The sequence below is a fragment of the Egretta garzetta genome, unplaced genomic scaffold, assembly GCF_000687185.1.
Source record: "Egretta garzetta isolate BGI_Z169 unplaced genomic scaffold, ASM68718v1 scaffold548, whole genome shotgun sequence".
NCBI lineage: Eukaryota > Metazoa > Chordata > Aves > Pelecaniformes > Ardeidae > Egretta > Egretta garzetta.
In genome coordinates this window covers 32,826-53,130 of record NW_009260502.1, presented here as the reverse complement: position 1 = coordinate 53,130, position 20,305 = coordinate 32,826, and the positions used below count along the sequence as shown (strand labels likewise).

Genomic DNA, 20,305 nt, shown 5'->3' with positions numbered 1-20,305 from the left:
GCTGAGGCCAATTGTATGAGATTCAACAAGGCCAAGTGCCAGGTCCTGCACTTGGATCACAACAACGCCATGCAATGCCACAGGCTTGGGGAAGAGTGTCTGGAAAGCTGCCCAGCAGAAAAGGACCTGCGGGTGCTGGTTGACAGCCGACTGAATATGAGCCAGCAGTGTGCCCTGGTGGCCAAGAAGGCCAACAGCATCCTGGCTTGTATAAGGAATAGTGTGGTCAGCAGGAGAAGGGAAGTGATCGTGTCCCTATACGCAGCACTGGTGAGGTCGCACCTCAAATACTGTGTTCAGTTTTGGGCCTCTCACCACAGGGAAGATGTTGCATTGCTGGAACATGTCCAGAGGAGAGCAACAAAGTGAGGAGTCCGGAGCACAAGTCTCATGAGGAGCGGCTGAGGGAACTGGGGTTGTTCAGCCTGGAAAAAAGGAGGCTGAGGGGAGACCTCATCGCCCTCTACAGCTACCTGAAAGGAGGGTATAGTGAGGTGGGTGTTGGTCTCTTCTCCCAGGTAAGGGGCCGTAGGACGAGGAGAAATGGCCTCAAGTTGCACCAAATGAGGTTTGGATTGGACATCAGGAAGAATTTCTTCACCAAAAGGGTTGTCAAGCAATGGAATAGGCTGCCCAGAGAAGTGGTTTGAGTCCCCATCCCTGGAGGTATTTAAAAGATGGGCAGATGTGGTGCTTAGGGAGATGGTTTAGTGGTGGAATGGCAGTGTTAGGTTAATGGTTGGACTTGGTGATCTTAAAGGTCTTTTCCAACCTAAATGATTCTATGATTAGTTTGCCTGGAAGAGACATTAAGTGAGGGTATGGCTTACTGCACAAAAGCCTTCCAAAGGCTGTCCCAAGCCTGCAGTCATGGACTGTGTAAGTTGACTGGCATCCACTGTTCTGTCAGAAGCAAATGATTTTGTTGTCTAGATAGACTGTAAGTCATGTTGCTGGAGAAGCTTTCAGGACTTGCTGTGCACATTAAAGGATCCACTGTCCACTGTAGGGAGTCAGGAACTTTATTGACTTTCAGAGGTTTGGATTAGTCTCAGCATGAGGCTTCTAGTCTACAGTACTGATCCTTCATCTTTTGCAAGTGTTCAGATCACATTTCAAAGACTTATAAACCATAATGTAAATGGTCTGTGATAGTGCATTCACAGAAAGATGCAGAAACAAACCTCATCAATAATTCTCAAATTTCAGCAGACATGATGAAAAAGGAGTGAGGGATTAACACAGTGAAAGACTTCAGCTGTTTTAGGTAAGATGTCACCCAATATATTTAAATTTCATGTATCTCTATTCTTTTCCAAGTCTAAGAACAGGCTGCCATTGACCATGAGTGTGGAATTTCAGCCCAAGGCTTTTTTCAGATGTGAATGAAACTCACTGTTCATTGCTATTAATATGTGAGTGTTAGCCTGTGTTTAATCAGAATTAGGTTTTTCATGGAAGCAGCACTAGAAGTCAATATCAAGATTCATACTAAAAAGTATTTTCTGATTTTCACATTAAGCAGGGCACAGTCCTGCATTAAAAATGCTTCCAGCACCAAATAACATCCCATATGCCAATACACAGTATAAATGCATTAAAGATTCCCCACCACCTCCGCTGCCAGCCAAATGACAAACATGAAAAGGATTTAGCCAAAGCCTCCTTACATGCAAAGCAGAAAGGGCCAGAACCTCCCCCCAAATTAATAGTTTCTACAGATGTAATTTAGGTGCCCAAAGTTTCTGTGGGTGATCCACTGAAAGCATCCCTGACAGGGAGGATGTGGCGGGGGAAGCTGGCTGGATGTGACAGTGGGAGAAGTGAGGTGGTGGAGCAGCCTGACTGGTGAGAGGGCTGGAAAGGGTCACGACACCTTCCTTTGTAAGGAGAAAACAGCAGAGCGGTTTCAATCATGCCACATGCATTGTGGAGAGAAAAAGCAATTTCTAAAAAAAGATGTGAGTACTTGACGGGTTATTCAGAGGAGGGTGAATACAGGAACTCCTGCACGAATTTATGCTCAGGTCTGTACAGCATCACTCAGGGAAAACTTTTTGCTTTAGACAAAAGGTGCTTAAGAGAAGAGAAGTAAGTTTCAAAGAGTTCTTCAGGGAGAGAAAGACCAATCAGTATCTTTGTTCAGAGCCACAATCAAAGGACTCAAGTTGCATGTTGATACAAATCTCACTAGAGATTTGTTCGCTAAGAGGGAACATGGGGAGAGGAGAGAGGGGTAAGAAATTGAGGGTGTTGGTAGCTGATCTCCGCAGAGAAATCACATGTATCTGCTTCACAGTTACTGAACGTAAGCGCAGAAACAGCTGAGTTTGCTTGGCCCTGAGTGAAGAGTTTCTGTTTAGCTCAGATGTTACTTAGGGAGCTAAGTCTACTTTCTTCAGGAAGAACAGGCTAAAATTATGATGCAAAAGTTCCTATTCTGTTGCTTCCCTGACTTGCAGTCTTGTGCCTCTTAGTTCATGGATGGAGGAGAACTTTAACATCCTTATGTGTTAGAAAATCCTCCGTCTGAAAATAGCATTGAAGTTGTCTGCCCTTTATTTCTGATTTGAAAATCACTTGCTGTATTTTCCTTATATCCTTACTTTGTTTATTTCTGCCCTGAAGAATATTTTCAACTGAAATAAAACTTTTTAAAAAAAAACATATTTTTTCTCTATGCAATATATCTTGCTGTCACCTACTGCAAGGAACAATAAATCATTTTTAGGATAGCGTATGTCATAGAAAATATTAGATTAAAACAAAACATCTTGTCTGTGCTTTTAGAATCAATGAAAATGCTGAGACATTTAAAAACAAGTACAGATTGACTGAAATAACTATTACTGAGACAAGAAACAATGTGTACCAAGCCAGGAATCAGGTAACAGGCCAAAGTCCAGTAATGTCTTCAGGATTCTTGAGACCTGATGATAATTTTTTCCCCAATTATACCTGCAAAAGATGGATGTCAAACACTGTAGTTTGTATTTGGAAGAACGCTAAAGGGAGAAAAGGAACCAGATAATGTATAACGCAGGGGAGGGTATGTTCAATCTCTTAGGAGAAACCTCATTTGGAAAGGGGTGTTTACGTGCCCTGAGATATACTGCCAATGTCTCTGCATGTTTTTACTGCTATGCAACCCGAAACTAGGATATCCACTTTCCTTCGGTGGTCGTGTCTAGTCTCCCTTTCAACAAGCTGCATCTATCTGTATGCATTTGGTTCCTAACTCCTTCTGTGCTCCATGTGGTACATGGAACTATCTAACTCTCAGCCATAATCTACCTAATAATTGTAGATTTTTTTTCAGTTCGGTGGTTAAAGTGAAGTGTCAGGCATTAGCAGCCCATCAAAGAAGTGTTTTTTATAGCTTGCAGCAGAGGGCCTGTGTTGCAAGTCATTGTGAGACATCAGGATATCTAAGCATGCAAACTGGAGCACTGGTCAAGAATAGTGGAGTGTGGAGGAAACTGAGCTTGGATGCAGTCTTTTAGGAGTGATCTCTGGATTGGGCTATCACCAAAACCATGCTCAGGTGTTATTTTAGCAAGCTAGCTGAAGAAGTCTAAAGCAGAGCCAGAGAACAGGTAGGAAGGTGTATGGGTGTTCAAGGGTCCAGTGCTCAGTTTTCTTCCTGAGTTTTCTTTGTTCAGTAGTGCAAAGGTATGCTCTGAGTCATTGTGCTGGACAATTAATGGAGTGTCAATAACATCGATGTTGAAAAGTTCACCATACCTGTTATTAATGAAGTCTAAAGAATGAATTGCCATTTTGAGATGGTAAATAGTTGGTCAGGAAATGTCCAAAGAAACTTGAAAGTCTACACTGTGGTGAGATGGTGGTTAACTGTCTAGTGTTTTGGAAATGGCAAGACTTTTCTAGAGCATGAAAAATGATTGAAAACTGATGAAAAAATTAATGTAAATGATACTGATTTAATTGAAGCTGTTGAACAATATTGAAGTAGTTGAATAGCACAATACTGGATTGCTAGCATTTTACACTTACCTTTCTGTGCAAGTATTTTTAATAGGCAATACAGTGGAAAAGTGAGTCCAATGTTCATTTTTGAGTGTTTTTTCATTTACATCAAAGTGTAAATAATAGGGCTTCTTATGAGTTCTTTTTGACACAAGCTGAGAAGTACCACATAAGAATGAAGCTACCATTTATTCACCCAGACAATGTGTTTATATGTTTCTAGTATATTCTAGCTCAGATACTAGGCTTTTGGAGTCTTTCAAAAGTGGCATTTTTGAAGTGGTACAGAGAAGACTTTTCCTTCTTCTAACAACTTTTGTTTATGATATTTGTAAATCCTGACAGTAAAACAATTTACCTCTTAGCTTTCCTCTCTCTTGTAGGGTGATAGCTCCTATGTAAAGGATCGTTGGTGTGTGTTTGATGGATTCATGGTCTTTTGTCTTTGGGTGTCGCTGGTTTTACAGGTAATTATTTCACTTACCTTTTTCAGTGAATAGTTCCTTAATTGTGAAAAATATAGAAAAACACAACCAAGTAATTACAAGTTGTGAAAGTATAGCTGTACATGGGTCAAATTGTTTTTAAAAAACTGTGCTGAATTCAATAGCTCCATAATTGCACATTGCAGTATATCTACAGTAATAGTGGAATTTATCTTGTTTAATTTTTTTTATTGAGAAGTTAGACATTAATCTGAAGCTTGTTACCATAAACCTTCTACATAGTCAAAACGAAAGAGAAGGATCTCCAGAGAGCCATTCATCTCTTACTCCCTATGACAATTGGGCTCACCTCCTTCCATTGAGTCTTGTAGGATGCACAGTGACCAGCTTAGGCAACTAAAGGGAGAGTGATTCCAATGGTAGATGTTTGCCATGCTGTAGGCTTCTTGACATGGTGAATGGAGGGGTTTCATATAATATGACCCACACCTAACAAAACCTTTTCCAAAATTCAAGTTAAAGCACAATGGAAAAAAAATAATAATAAATATATTTGGAAACAATTTGATACATTTTCATAAAGAATAGAACTTGGACACGTTGCAAAGAAGCGTAGAGCATTAAGGTACAGGTCAAATTGTGGCCTGCAAACCAATCAGTCCTTAACCGTATCCATTTTTTGGGGTAAGAACAGGTTGAAGACTGTGAGACTGGGCCTGCAATAGTGTAAGGACTGTAAAAGTTCTGTAGTTATTGAATTTAGGCATAACTTATCCACTTCTGACAAATTTAAGATACATTGTAATTTCCTGCTTTATACATGAGGGAAATTTTGGTACATCATGTACGCCTGTAGAGTGAAGGTTGATTATTACAGATAAGCACCATACATTACCATTTTATGTGTTACCAGGTTCCCCCTCCATTTTCTTAGTATTTTGAGCAAATATTTAATTAAGCAGTTGCTCTCAGTGAGAGACAGGGATTAAAACAAGATATTTTCACCCAATCATTAAGCTAAATAGTCTTTATGGCGTGCCTAACCTATTTATTAAGGAAATGGTTCCCTGTGCTCTGTCTTGGCTGAAATTTGTGTCCTAAGTGGAGTCTAAGAGAAGAACACATACAGTTTTTTCATGCACTTGGAATTAAATGGAGAATTTATACGCATGTTGCAGCTGATCTGTATATATGTACTTTTATATTGTAGTAAAAACCTTAATAGTGTGCCACATTAACAGATACTGATTTTCATATTTGGAAATGTAGATTACTCACTTTTAATGAAGTTGTGGGAAACTTGTGGGGTAGGACTAGCACAGAAGCAGGCAGCTGACAGAAGCTCGCACAGTCTTCTTGAGTTGAGACAGAAGCATTATGAACATAGGCAGAGTATATTTTTGGAATTTCATTAGGATAACTTAGAAATGGATTAAAGGATTTATTAAGACTTTTCTTTTAAAAAACATGGTTAAAATGAACCATAAAATAAACCAAGAGAAGATTGAAAATGAAAATAAAAATCATGTATAGTGTTCATAGTTTTAAAAGTTCTGTAAATGAGTATAGGAAAAGGACAGGGCCATCAAGAAAACCTCCTGATTCTTTTGGTTGTAGGTGTTTGAAATTGCTGAAATAGTCGACCAGATGTCACCTTGGGGCATGTTACGGATTCCTCGACCACTCATTATGATTCGAGCATTCCGGATATATTTTCGCTTTGAGCTGCCAAGAACTAGGATAACAAATATCTTGAAGTAAGTAAGGCTGTGATCTGAAGAACAACACAGAAAAAATCAGTTTTGACTTAGAAGGCTGACTTTGTAGCTCAGAGAATGACCTTTCATGCTGAATGGGCATTTTCTTCCTGAATTTTAGTTCTGGCCAAAATAATCTTGCTATTTTCCATATTTAAGGAGTCATCAAGTTTCCTAGAAAATTATCAAAACTGTCAAATATTTATATAAATCTGAAAGCATTTTGCTAATAACTGTGGCCAGCGATTTTCAACCAATGGCAGTAAATCCTGTTCCATTAATATGGGCACTTAATAACCAAGGTGAACTCTCTCAGTAGGATAATATTCATAAATAAAAATACATGAGCACATGCCCTAATCATTACAGTTATGAGTGTACATGTATTGGTATATGTACAGAGATGCTTACGTGCAAGCAAGCACACAAGTATGTTTGATACAGCATGTAATGGCAAAAAACATGTAACGGGATTGTGAGTTTTCTGGTCTTTATTTGGTATCAACTTTACTTCATCATCGTATCTTGTCTGTATAAGTCATTAGATAATATTTTACAAAAGCCAGATGTTACACATTTTGTTTGGGTGGGTTTTTTTGTTCCACCCTTTGTGGTTTACAGCTGGTTTGATTACCCTAACTTACGGGTTTAGAAAAAAAATGTGGCTCCATTTTCTATCTCTGCATGGAGTGAGAGATCAGTTTTAAGGGCAAATGTTCTGAAGGATGAAATACCACTTTCTCTGTGTGAGCATATATTCTATTCTGGAGCTTTTCAGAGGAGGCTTCACTTTGCCTGTGCCTTCAGTGTCACATTTATCTTTTTGCCAGGCGTTCTGGAGAGCAAATTTGGAGTGTTTCAATTTTCCTTCTGTTCTTTCTCCTCCTGTATGGGATCCTGGGAGTGCAGATGTTTGGAACTTTTACGTACCATTGCGTGACCGACGACACGCAGCGAGGGTGAGTTAGCCTGTGCAGGCATGACGTGGGGCTGTTCTTTCAGTGCATATGTATAATTGTAGTTCGTGTCAGTGGATGTAAATTGGACTTAATAGTTTAAAAGTAGTCCACCAAAATACACTAAGATAAATTGGGGAAACAAAAATGTTAGGAATTACAAAAAATACAAATTTTAACTGCAACAGAGATATTACAAATTATGGCATTGGGCTGCAGTCTGAGTTGGGGCATGAGTGACTGTGTCTATGTGTGAGGGGGTGAGAGAGGAGGCTTTAAGAGGAGCATTGCCACTTGCAGCTGATTCGGATCACTGATGATTCATCAGCTTTTGCTGTATTTTTCTATATTTTCCCAGAACATCTAGGTGTGGGGCCAGGCCTAAAGTATAGGGCAGAACTACCGCTAGAATCTCACATCCTTTCTGGATTAGGAGGTCACTGGGACCTGATGCTCAGGTTTAAAGACCCTTTTTTAACCTAGCTTTGGAAAATATTATTAATATGATTAATACTTTACAGTCGTGATCAAGTATACATCATGTTTTTGATTCAGCACATACTTAAACACAAGATTAACTTGAAGTACAGCGTACCCTCTTGTCACTGGGATGGCTCATAAATTCACAGATAGCTGTACGCTTACATGTCCTGTTGATTTGAGGGCCTGACTGTATGCTCGACCACCATTATATTGTGAGATTCTATTACATCTATTTCTTCATTTTGTCCCTGTTTCTTTGGATAGGGAAGTGTTAGCTCTGGAGTTGTAGCCTTTGCTTTAGTCAGAATTGGATCTTTTTATTCCTGTATTGAATCTGTCAGAACGTAAAATAAATCGAGTAGACATTATGAGAAAGGAAAACACAGCTTAATCTGCCACTGTGCTGAAGAAAAAGTATGATTATCACAAAACTCCGTGTTAAAAGATTTATCTAAACTAGTGCCTATAAACTGTCAAATATAAAATGGCGTTATTAAAAGTGTCAGATACAAAAAAGGTTACAAAATTATTTGAGAATATGCTAGACATTATATGGTATTTTGTTAAATAAAAGAATGGACTTTGGGATATTTTCATATATATTTAATCAATACTATAGTAAAATATGGGGCTGATCTTCACCTCCACTGGAAATCAGATATTTCATTGTGACTTTTCCTCTTTTTTTAAGAGAAAGTCTTTATAGCAAAGGTGTTTTTACATGGGGAGAAAAAAATCTTTGTGAAAAATTTGTTTGCGGTAATGAGAAGATCTGTGATTCTGTGATTTACATATGTTGTTTGGAAAAACAAAAAGTGGAATAGACAACACAGGGAAAATTGGGCATCATATAATTGCTTGTGTCACTTAATACAGCTTTTCCCTGAAATCAGCAGAAGATGAAGTGGGACATAATAATGTTTGCAGTATGGGAAGTTAAGTTATAACTTCAAGTTCGCCCATAAAAATGTTGTCTAATTTCTTCTGCATGGGTTGCTCTCTGAAAACTGTATTATTTAAAAACAGAAAGTTTATGGAAACACCTCAATTTTAGGTTATTGAACAGCTGAATTACACAAATAGGTTAAAAGGGTCAAATATCCAGTACATAAAAACATAAAACCAAAAACTTGTCTAAAAAGGATTAAAGTTGGAAAAGTCAAGCGTGCAGAATTAAGGAAATTTTAGACTTGAGGTGGATCATCTAGCCTTAACTCCTTTTTCATTCAGTATCATCAAGTGTATATATTTTTAGTTGTTTAAAAATTAGAAATCTAATTTAAGTTACTTTTTAGGTACCTAGGATAGGCACCTTCAGAAAGGAATTAATAATTTTTGCCATCTCCAAACCAGAATTGTAACTTTAAATGGCTCTCATGGTTGTATATGAGGACTACAGCTACAATGAAAAACACTTTTTCCCTAGAAGTGCTGCTTCATTTATTCTAACAAATGAACAGTGCTCACACAAAGAACAATATATATATGAGGTCATGTGCTACTTCCAAATCCAGGAGAGTTTTTTAGCTGAGATGTAGTAGAGCACAAAAGCACAGAAATTGCCTGGACAAATCTTACTTTTGTCTTTGAGGTTCAATTTCTCAACTTTATAATAAGGATTAAACATTTCTCTCAGAAGTTAAGTCTGTCAGTCTGTCTGTCTCAGGTGATTCTATTCTAGGCAGTGGAGAGTGGCCGAAGTTGGCTGTACTTGGCCTTAAATAACTTCAGAGTCTGTAATGAGCCACAGCTGTAAATACCCAGTATTTCTGCAAACCAGATCCCAGGCTCCCACGTCAAGATTAAGAAAACTAAAAGCATCTAATATGAGGCCACCTGTGAGAACTTTAATTTTAGGTGATTCGCCTCATATTATGCAGAATTCTATGGCAAGCAGCAAGGGTAGAGTCTTTTTATTGAGGTCAAGACTTCATTTATTTCAGAAATTTTAGAAATCACTCTTTTAAAGTCTATTGCTTTCTAAATTATTATTATAAGAGAGGCAAGTGTCTTTTGAAAACGGCATCTTAAAATCTTGTATTTTTTTATTTGAAAGGGTAGCCTCGTCAGATGCTCATTGCCTCTTTGACTGCAGCAAGTTCTTTTATCTTTCCATCCTTCTTGACGCCCACACTGCCTGACCTCCCGTCTCTCCACCTCCTCAGTCATTTAATAATGTTAACTCTGACAAACAGAAATACTAAAGTGAGCTAACTGCAGTCTGAGTTTTTTGTTCCATCTGTGAAATCAGTAAAGTCTGATTTCCTTCCAAAGGATGAAAAGGGGTTTTTTTGTTGTTTGCTGATAAATATTTTTCCCTCATTCTTATAATCTTCTTTATTTTGCCAGACTTTTTTTGTCTTCTTCCTAGACAATTTTCTCACTCAGTATTCCTTTGTGATTATTCCTTAACTTTTTACAACTATGCTGTTACAACTTATGATTTCTCCACCAGTATATCCTTTTTCTGCCAGTAAGTGGTATGTTACATGGATTTCCTTAGTATGAAACTTCTTAAGTTGCTTGAAAGACACACAGTATGGTTGGAATATAATGTATATATAATCCAATTATCTAGATAATATCACACATTATAAGAAGTTTGACAGGTTATTTTGTTATATCTGAGATTGATTTCAAAGAAGTGAAAAAATACAAGGGATGGGGACTCAAACCACTTCTCTGGGCAGCCTATTCCATTGCTTGACAACCCTTTTGGTGAAGAAATTCTTCCTGATGTCCAATCCAAACCTCCTTTGGTGCAACTTGAGGCCATTTCTCCTCGTCCTACGGCCCCTTACCTGGGAGAAGAGACCAACACCCACCTCACTATACCCTCCTTTCAGGTAGCTGTAGAGGGCGATGAGGTCTCCCCTCAGCCTCCTTTTTTCCAGGCTGAACAACCCCAGTTCCCTCAGCCGCTCCTCATGAGACTTGTGCTCCGGACTCCTCACTTTGTTGCTCTCCTCTGGACATGTTCCAGCAATGCAACATCTTCCCTGTGGTGAGAGGCCCAAAACTGAACACAGTATTTGAGGTGCGACCTCACCAGTGCTGCGTATAGGGACACGATCACTTCCCTTCTCCTGCTGACCACACTATTCCTTATACAAGCCAGGATGCTGTTGGCCTTCTTGGCCACCAGGGCACACTGCTGGCTCATATTCAGTCGGCTGTCAACCAGCACCCGCAGGTCCTTTTCTGCTGGGCAGCTTTCTAGACAATCTTCCCCAAGCCTGTGGCATTGCATGGCGTTGTTGTGACCCAACAATAGGTTGTGTTCCCAAATCTACTGTGATTTATTCTTGGGCACCTCCAGTATACATAAGGTATTTCCACAAGGACAGGAGAAGGAAATTATTTCCAAACCATTGCTTTGGCTCTGTTAGAGTATTTCATATATCTGCACACACTAGCCACTGTTTTATTTATTTTCATTACCAAGTCATTTTTGACTACCCAGAAATACTTCATACTGCATGATTTGATTATATTTATTCCACAACAGTAAATTTTTCTTCCGTAATTCGCAGCCTGCACAGGAGCTAGGGGAAAGAAAGCCTTCCCTCATCAAAACAAAGAAGGCTAATATGGCTAACTGCCATAAAATGTAGTACTTCTCTATTTCTTCTTCCAAAGCCATTCTTTAAGGGCCTTTTTTTAACACTTTCAATAGGATATAGATTGAGTATTTCTGTAGACCTGTCTGCCTTGTCACCATGGCAGTCAATTTAAAATCCTTCTTTGCAAGGTATCTTGTTTAAAGTAGGACCTGCCCAGGAAAATAGATAAGAAAAATAATTACCAAGTAATAGAAAGATCTAAGAGGTTCTTGGTCATCTTTCCATCTGTCTATGTATAGGTCATGAAAATGTCAGAAAACAGCTTCAAAGATTCTGGAGCTGAAAGTTCACCACAACATCTAATACAGGAAATAAACATGATTAAAAAGAACAAAAGGGATTCGAGATACTGTCTCACATCAGCAGTGGGAAAATACGAATGAGTAATTGGATTTCTGAGAAAGGGAAGAGATCAAAGACCAAGCTTGAAAAATCAATGTAACAGGACTTCTTTAACGGGACACATTAATTTATTGATGATGGTTGAACAACCAGAACTGCTTTAGTACTGCCTTTGGAATTTATTCACAATCTCTGTTCATGGTGATATGTCTCTAGTATAAACTCCTCAGGGAGAAGAGAAATAGAAGAAATCTTATTTTTCCAGGCCTGATGTTGTTTATACCCCAACCGAAATCAAGAAAAATACAGTATCAGACTAAAAGGGAAGTCATTTAATGCAAGTGGGATCCTATCAAAAGGATGGAAGAGAGTGCTGAGGTGATGGCCGGTATTGGTGCCCAAGGGAAGCACTCTACAGGAGTGGACTCTTCTCACTTTCAGGAATCATGTGATTTTTGAGCAGAAATCCTGATTTTGCCTAGAACTGCTACATAGACAGTTATCCAAAACAATTGGGCTGTTGATTCATTTCACACAAGCTTTCCAGTGTTTTTGTTTGCCTAGCTCCATTTTGAGCAAGAAGGTGACCTTTTAATGAAGATCTACAGTAGAGTGATTGGAACCCAATATCCTCGGCACTTGGTGTCTCAGTAATGACACATGCTTACCTGTATTAAGATTTGGAGCCATTCAGGTCTACACAATTCTTTGCCTGAGTGAAGACATCAAAGTTTATTGAACTTCTACTCAGTCTGCCAACCTTTATGGGATTCCTCTCCTTCTCTGGCTAGCAAATACTCTTTCTGAGTAAGCTGGAGTGAATTTTATAGACTAGGGTGAAATTGGCTGACTATAAATACAAGAATTTGAATAACATCACTGCCACATCTCTACAACTACCACAACTCCAAAAAGTTCCATATTTATCCACAAGATTTTTACCTTATAATCACTGTACAAAATTAAGACCTGGGGAGTACTGAACTTTCCACAGGAAACGTGCAGTAGCCAGGATGCCACAATTGAGGACATCCTCCAGTATATCACAAAACTGAGGGAAAGGCCAGACATCACTAGAAAAACAGGATTGTAGGAATGCTGTCCACTGAATCTGCCAGGTGGGCAATTAGGTGCGTTCTTGAATAGAAAGGAAGGTGGAAAAGTTTTTATATCGCAAGAGAAAGCCAGAAAAGGAATGGGGAAGTCTGTGGATGTCCTGACATTCACAGGTTAGACAGCAGTTATCACTGAGCCTGGAAACACTGTGAGGAAGAGTCACTTGTGGATGTGCAAGCAATTACAGGAAATAGTAAGAAAGAAGTTCTGAAAGAGGCTTCAGCTTTGTTTCCATGAGTGATCTATGTCACATGTTGTTTTGAAAACCAGGTGACTATTTTCAGTTTTGTACTGCTTTCTGGAAGCTGGACGTGATGTCTAAATTTGATTCCTGTCCCAGCCCTTTGGATGACTGCAATTCAAAAAGATCTTGGAAATGCTGGAGTATTCATCCTGAGATACTTATGAGCAGACTGAAGCTATCATCTCAGCTATTTTATTATTTCCAAGAACTTGTGGAGGGTGGGTGAGGAACTGGAAGGCAGGAAAACAGAAGAAGTTTAAAAAGGAGGAAGGGTTTAAAGACAGGGAAATAAAAGCCAGGTAAACTTAATTTCTATCCCTGGAAGAATTCTGTAGTGAATAAACAAAAATTTGTGAGCAGCTGAAAAATAACAAGGAATTGAGTAGCAGCTAATACAGATTTGTCAAGAATAAACCATGTCAAACCAATATAATTATCTATGGCAGGGTAACAACCATGTGAATTGGAGAGAAGAGTGGATGTCATATATCTTCATTTTAGGAAGGCTTTGTAACAGTCTCACAGGAGATTTTTGTAAGCTGGCAGAAGAAACATGGTTAAGGTGAAAATAATCACAGAATAAGTGCAAAATGGCTTGAAAAACATGCTCAGAAAGTTGATATTAGTGACTCTTTGTCAGAATGGAAAGAGAGAGGATCCACAGAAGTCTGTCTTGTGCTATTTGGAGGTTTCATTAACATCCTGGATGATGGCAGATAGAATATACTTATTGCACTGAGGATGACATCAGGTTGGGAGGGACTGCAAACATTTTGGAAGGCAAGATTAGAATGAAAATGATCTTGACAAATTGAAGACATGCTATGAAGAAATTAAAAGCCAGCAGGGACAATATACCGCCCTTAGGAAAAATGAGCTGTACAAATACAGCATTGTGAATGACTGTTTAGGAGTTAGTTCTTCATAAAGTGATTTGGGAGCATAATGGAGAAACAGAGATCAACAGGATTGTGCTCTTGTAAAAATGTATAAATTGTAGTATCAGACAACATATAGGCATAATTTGGAGAGAGTCTACAGGAGGTGAAAAGGGAACAATCTTAGATCTATAGGGTAGAGCTGATAAGGAGCATTTCGCAGTTTTTTAGCTCAACTGAGAGGAAGTAGTGGACAAGTAGCAGGTTTTGAGAGGATAAAAACTGTTGCATGGAGAAAAGGCATCTGGTCTCTTTCTGTATTACTACTAGGATAAGAAGTATCCTAGTATTTCAGGAAGAAAATTTCAGGGTCTCTTTCTGTATTACTACTAGGATAAGAAGTACTTGTATTGAATTTCAGGAAGAAAATTTCAGATTAGATAGGGTATCAGGAATAAAACTTTGTAATGGTAGGCATAAGGCTGCACTGGAGTCCATTCCTTGTAGAGGTTCTGAATTTCCCCACTGGGGATCTTTAGAACAGGCTGTGGGAACTTCTCTTGGGAAAGGTAGAAATAGTCTGGGGCAGGGAACTGTATTTAATGTCCTGTTGAGGGTTCATATCCAACCTTATTTTTCTATGATTGTACGTGGTCCTTCTTGACATAACAAAAGCCAGGTATCATTACCTTCAGGATTCAAAATGCTGTTTGCCTTTGCTACCGCTCTTTTAAAGGGGGCCACACTGGAAGTGGGGAGGATTGGATGCAGGAGTGGAACTATTGTGTGTGAGGGCAGAGGTGAGAGAGTGGCTTGCTGCTTCTTGTTGTTTTCTCTTTGTGTATAACTAAACTTTGGAGTTGGGGGTGAGAGCATTTTCTTGAATGTTACAACTTCATTTTTCATACTACCCCCACATGGCATGTCCAGTTCTCTCACCGAAACATACTTCTTACTTTCAGTGTTGCTCATTTTTGGTTTACAAGTAACGTAAAATGTGTTTCCACTCAATCTTTCCCCACCACTGCTTTTCCAGCCTAGTCAGTCCCCCAGTCCCCTGCCCTCTCACTCTCATACAAGATAGCAGTTTTAAATAAATTTCCAGAAAAGCCCCCAAATCCAGCATCACTCTATATCTCCTTAGCATAGAACAGGCTCATCAGCTGCCTTTATACTCAGTGAACCACACTGTTTGTACTCAACCCAAATTCACCCCATTCCCTCTTTTCCAGTGCCTACAATACTGGCCACCCTTCTGTCCCTGCTGTAACAGGTTCTGCTGGGCTCTGCGGGGATCACTGATGCCTAATTTGCCCAGCTTCCTTCACAGATTCATGGTTTACTACCCACCCTCTCCCCTCCAGCTCCTTGCCTTCATCCCTGCCCTCCTAGCTTACCTCAAAGGTGCAGCCTCCTCACACTTTCTCCTTATCTGGGGTGCCTGCCAAGGCAGCAGGAACAAGAGTTATTACCTATTACACCTTGAGCTTTTATGCTGCCTGCCTCTTTTCTTGATCATTATGACCATTGCCTAGGGGCAGTATTAAAACTACAATCCAGACCAACTTCTTGTACACCTTCTACCTAGCAGGTTAATGAGAAGGGCTCTTCAGCTGGTATTTGAAGAAAAAGCTTTGGTTATGGACTGTCAATGGTTCATTTAGTTTTCTCTCTTGAGCTGGATGTAGCCTGTAGGCTTGAAGGCTACACCAATTTGGGCTTTTACATTCATGTTTCTTGGAGCCCCAGCAACATTTGAGATCCCATATTGACAAAATTATTTTACCTTACTGGAGGTCTGCAGCTGCATATTTTAATGTTACTGTTCTCTGTAATGCCCTGTCAGTGAAGCCCTTTCGCCAGATGAAAGCAGCGATCCAGTTCTTGCAGTAAGCATTCCTGTCCACCTTGTGTACCAGTCATGTTATAAAATGGAGAGATTAAGCTGCTTTCTCCTAGGTAAAGTGAGAGCTTTCATGGAAGTCAAATGGCCAGTCATCAAATGCTAAATAGTTTTTATTTCGAGCTAGCTGGATGATGCTGAATTTTTTTTATTAGGAGCTCAGTGATTGCAGCCCTTTTCTAAGTGTTAGTGCTAAGAGTTGCATCTCCTGTCACTTCAGATGTTACATCAGTAAATGGCCTGCATAAATGCATTCGATGAAGGCATCCTATGCATGGCCCTTGACAGTTTGCAACACAAGCTTTAGGAAGGAATTTGTTTTGCATGTAGTTCAGATTTGCACTCAGGGCAGTATTCTTTTATGATGCTGAGGATTACTCTGTCTTCTGTCTAAGCAGAAAGTTTGTTGAAATAAAACTGCATGGTGCAGTGGTCCGAAGAGAGCCAGGGAAACCTCCCCTGCTCAGTAGTTGTAGCTAACTCTGCTGTTGTGGGTGATGGGCCCAAAAGTCCTTGTGAGCTTTGGTGAAAGTGAACCCCAGCTGAATGTCAGGCTTTATGACTTTCAAATCCTACAGTGCAGTTTACAGACCTTATGTTTTCGCTATAGTTGGTAGACAGCTATTCAGAAGGTATTTTTCTATATTTAATCCATGCAGACTTAGTTTTTTGAAGTGATCCTGAACATACTTTAAAATCAAAATGGATCCAGCCTTCAGCTTAGATTGTTTTATATATTTCAGTTCATGTCCTTTTAATTTAAAAGAGAATGGAGGCGTTTTCCGCTCTCTCTTTTACATTCTCTAAGGAAATACTTTATTGGATTGTGATAGGTGCTATAGGTATGAGATCACTTCAGCTTTTAAATAAGTCTAATTTGGTACACCTTGGTGAGATGCAGATTCATGCAAGCTAGCTAGATTTGTTTTTAACTCTTCCTGTTTATTTCCTATGTATTAGCACTTATAGCGACAGCCTCCTTCATTGCGCAAATGCCATTAATTCATGTTGTTTTGATTCCTGTGAAGCAAGTCTTACATTAGCATACATATCTTGCAATTGCTATTTGAATTCAGCTCCCTCATGACTGATCATGGCAGTCAAAGAAATAGCCTGTCATATAGTTATTATGCCATGTGGCATTTGATAAAATCTCAAAATAGTACTGTTAATGCATGCTACTTCAAGAACAAATCCATACTGGAACGTCTGAAAATTTTCTTCTTTGAGCTTTGCTTTCTAGTGCCTGGATGTACATTACGACCCTGCCTGTAGGAAAGATTTCTTCTTTTACTCATTTTTCTGTGGTTAACTTCGGTGGCTTTGTTACTCTGAAGGGCAACGACAAAGTGATTTGAATTTAGTTTCCTCTAATGCCAGTAACTAGTGATCAAACTGATAGATTGTCAAAACTGTTAAGTAGCCACAACAATCCTGTTTTCACTTGGGCAATGACAGCATTGGCTTTATGTAACATAAGTGATCTGCTATGAGAAGAGAGCCATCTGGTTTTGATGTTAGCACCTGTGTTAGGAACCTAAATGCCTTGAATTCCCTCTCTGGCTAGCAGAGAGAGAGGGGTGCTTCTGGAATGTGGCTGAACCCATTGACCTCCGAACCTCTTGAGATGTGTTTCTCTCTCTCTGTGTTCATTGCCGAAAATGAGGTGGGAAAAGTCAGGAGAGCAGAGCTGCAGCCTTTTATTGTGCAGCTCCTTCTAGTGATTCAGCTAAGAGATGCTGGGTCTTTGAATTTTTGCATCCTGAAATGTGAGATAAGGTTGGTGATTTAATTTGAATCTCTTCTAAATTCCTGTGCAGTGAACAGGAATAGAAGGAACATCAAAGGCACATTTTGTAGACCCTAACTTAGGTCATGTATGAAATGAAAACAAAGCTACAGTCAAAATCAAATCAAACTTTACTTAATATTACTGCCTCATATAATAGGCAGTCTGATTTAATCATGCCTTATTACTGAATATGGGTGGGAGGAGAAAGGGAGTAAAACAAGTACTTTTCTTTACTTGTTGAATAAACATGTGAACAATTTTCTTCTTGAAAAATTGACCAAAAAAGTAAGAATCTCCAAGTTCTGTCCACAAAGGCTCAAGATTAGACACTAGAGGACTGTGAAAACTGTCAAAAACATATAATCAATGAATAAAAGATCTGAACAGGATGATAAGATATAAAAATCTACGTACCTTGGGGCAAATATACTGAAAGATGAGATATTAGCAGTAGTAAAATATTACGGTATGTATATATTGAATTTAGAGTGAAAAGAAACAATCAGATCATCTAGACAGACTGCATTTTATTTCCCCTCTGTGAAACCTGATAGCTTGTGTCAGACTCCAGCATGTCTCCTAGGTATGGACCTATTCTCAATTAGTTGGCAGAACAATTCATAAGCAAGGGAACTTTTTGTTTATACCAAAACCTGGTTTGCTGTTAGTATGTTCCTAATTCATAGTCTTAATTTGTCTGGCTTCAACTGTTACCTTTCTATTCTTGTTATACTTTTTTATGCTAGATTACACAGAACCCTAATTCCCAGTATTTCCTCTGTGGGAATCCACTTACACACAATTGAAGCACCTTTCAATATGCTTTTTAATAAACTAGCATTATTTAGCTCTTTAAGTCTGACTGCAAAGCGTGTTTGCCAGTGTTCTCATTTTCATGGTTTTGCATGATTTCCTCAATTTTTCAAATATTTCTTAAAAAAAGAACAAAACCCCTGTACCTAATATTAATCATAATTTGTATGAGTGCCATACAGAGACGGACATTAATTCATTATTGTTCTGCTTGTACAGTCTGGGCAAGTACTGGCTTTTTCTTGCCATGATGTTATTGGGACAAATAAGAGAGGATGCTCTATTACATCACCTCATCTCAGACTCTTACATAGCATCTATATTCTATAATATAGTATTTCAATACTCTTTTGTCCCTTTTATTCCATAGGCCATAAGGTTTTATTTCAGTGATCCTAACTCTATAACTTCTCATTTGGCTGTATTAAAGCACTTTTTTTTTCCTTTTTGTTTGATCCAGGTAACCAAATAATCCTGATAACTTGTCAGACTGCCTTGTCCTCGTTGTTTTTTATGTTTCCGTCCATGACTTTATACCTGTTTCTCCCTCATTGATTACAGTAGTTCATGATGATCATTTCACTGGCAAGTATTTTTCTGACATGTCAGTTAATCAGTTTTCAGCCCATTTAGCATGTGCTTTTGTCCTGGTTTCAGCTGGGATAGAGTTTTCTTCCTAGTAGCTGGCATAGTGCTGTGTTTTGGATTTAGTATGAGAAGAATGTTGATAACACACTGATGGTTTAGTTGTTGCTGAGCAGTGCTTACACCAGTCAAGGACTTTTCAGCTTCCCCTGCTCTGCCAGGTGCACAAGAAGCTGGGAGGGGGCACAGCCAGGACAGCTGACCCCAACTGGCCAAAGGGCTATTCCAGACCATATGATGTCATGCTCAGCATATAAACAGGGGGGAGTTGGCTGGGGGGCAGCGATCGCTGCTTGGGGATGGGCTGGGTGTTGGTCAATCGCATTGTGCATCACTTGCTTTGAATAATCTATTATTAATATTATTATTACTGTTGTTGTGATTAATTTTATTTCAATTATTAAACTGTGCTTATCTCAACCCATGAGTTTTCTCACTTTTACTTTTCCGATTCTCTCTCCCATCCCACTGTGGGGGGTGGGAGTGAGTGCGCAGCTATGTGCTGCTTAGTTGCCAGCTGGGGTTGAACCACAACAGTCCTTTTTGGCACCCAATATGGGGCACAAATGGTTTGAGATAATAACAGAGTGTATTAAGGAATTTATATCTGTTAACAGTTGCTGGTCACAATATTGATTCATCTGTGTTCAATATCAGTTTATCTGATCTGCCACCATGCTCTTTTTTTTCGCTGTACATGTTAAAGATCAGTGTTGTTTTATGCAGTTTGCTGTGCCCTACAGTGATTAGTGATTTTTTGCCTGAGAGATTTGTTATTAAAACACTAGCCTTGAGCTTAATCTGGTATTTGGGGTTTGTACTGAAGCCACTACTGTACTTTGCGTACCACCTTATGGAGACAATTTGCAATTATACCTCTTCCTCTTGAGAGGTTTTTTATGGAGGAAGTACAGAAATGGCACCTTTGCTACCTTCTTCTGTGATGTTTCCTGCTTCATTACAACTTTTCAGTATCTTGAACATCCTTAGGTAGTTAAGATACACCTATGGGTACTTCTTGGGAATATTGTTTTGGTTTTGTCTAAAGTTAATAAGCAATTTAAGAATATCATCCCAAGATCTGCCCCAAGGCTGGATAGTTATGAGTGGCAGGGTATGTGGGATAATGTGGGCAAGTACCTAGGACAGTGGCAACTCCAGTATTTTGAAACTTCACCCCTGAACAAGTACAGAATCCTGAAAAACTAGTAAAGTATTTGAAAAAGTATGCTGTCACCCTGGCAACTCCAGAGAGACACAAATCACCACAATGTGCTGGGGCCTGGCCCATGCCTACTGAGCCCTGCTCAACACTAT

The 20,305-nt window shown here is 39.1% G+C and overlaps 1 protein-coding gene across 1 annotated transcript in view; it reads left to right on the top strand.

Annotated features, from left to right (window-relative positions):
- The window catches only part of LOC104131379 (sodium leak channel non-selective protein-like), a gene marked incomplete at its 3' end in the record, with an annotated part of 47,706 nt that overhangs the window by 18,553 nt on the left and 8,848 nt on the right, over positions 1-20,305 (top strand). Inside the window, exons 3-5 of the mRNA XM_009644539.1 lie at positions 4,374-4,457; positions 6,054-6,193; positions 7,024-7,152. Of these exons, the coding sequence (XP_009642834.1) occupies positions 4,374-4,457; positions 6,054-6,193; positions 7,024-7,152 (353 nt within the window). The remainder of the gene's footprint in view (positions 1-4,373; positions 4,458-6,053; positions 6,194-7,023; positions 7,153-20,305) is intronic.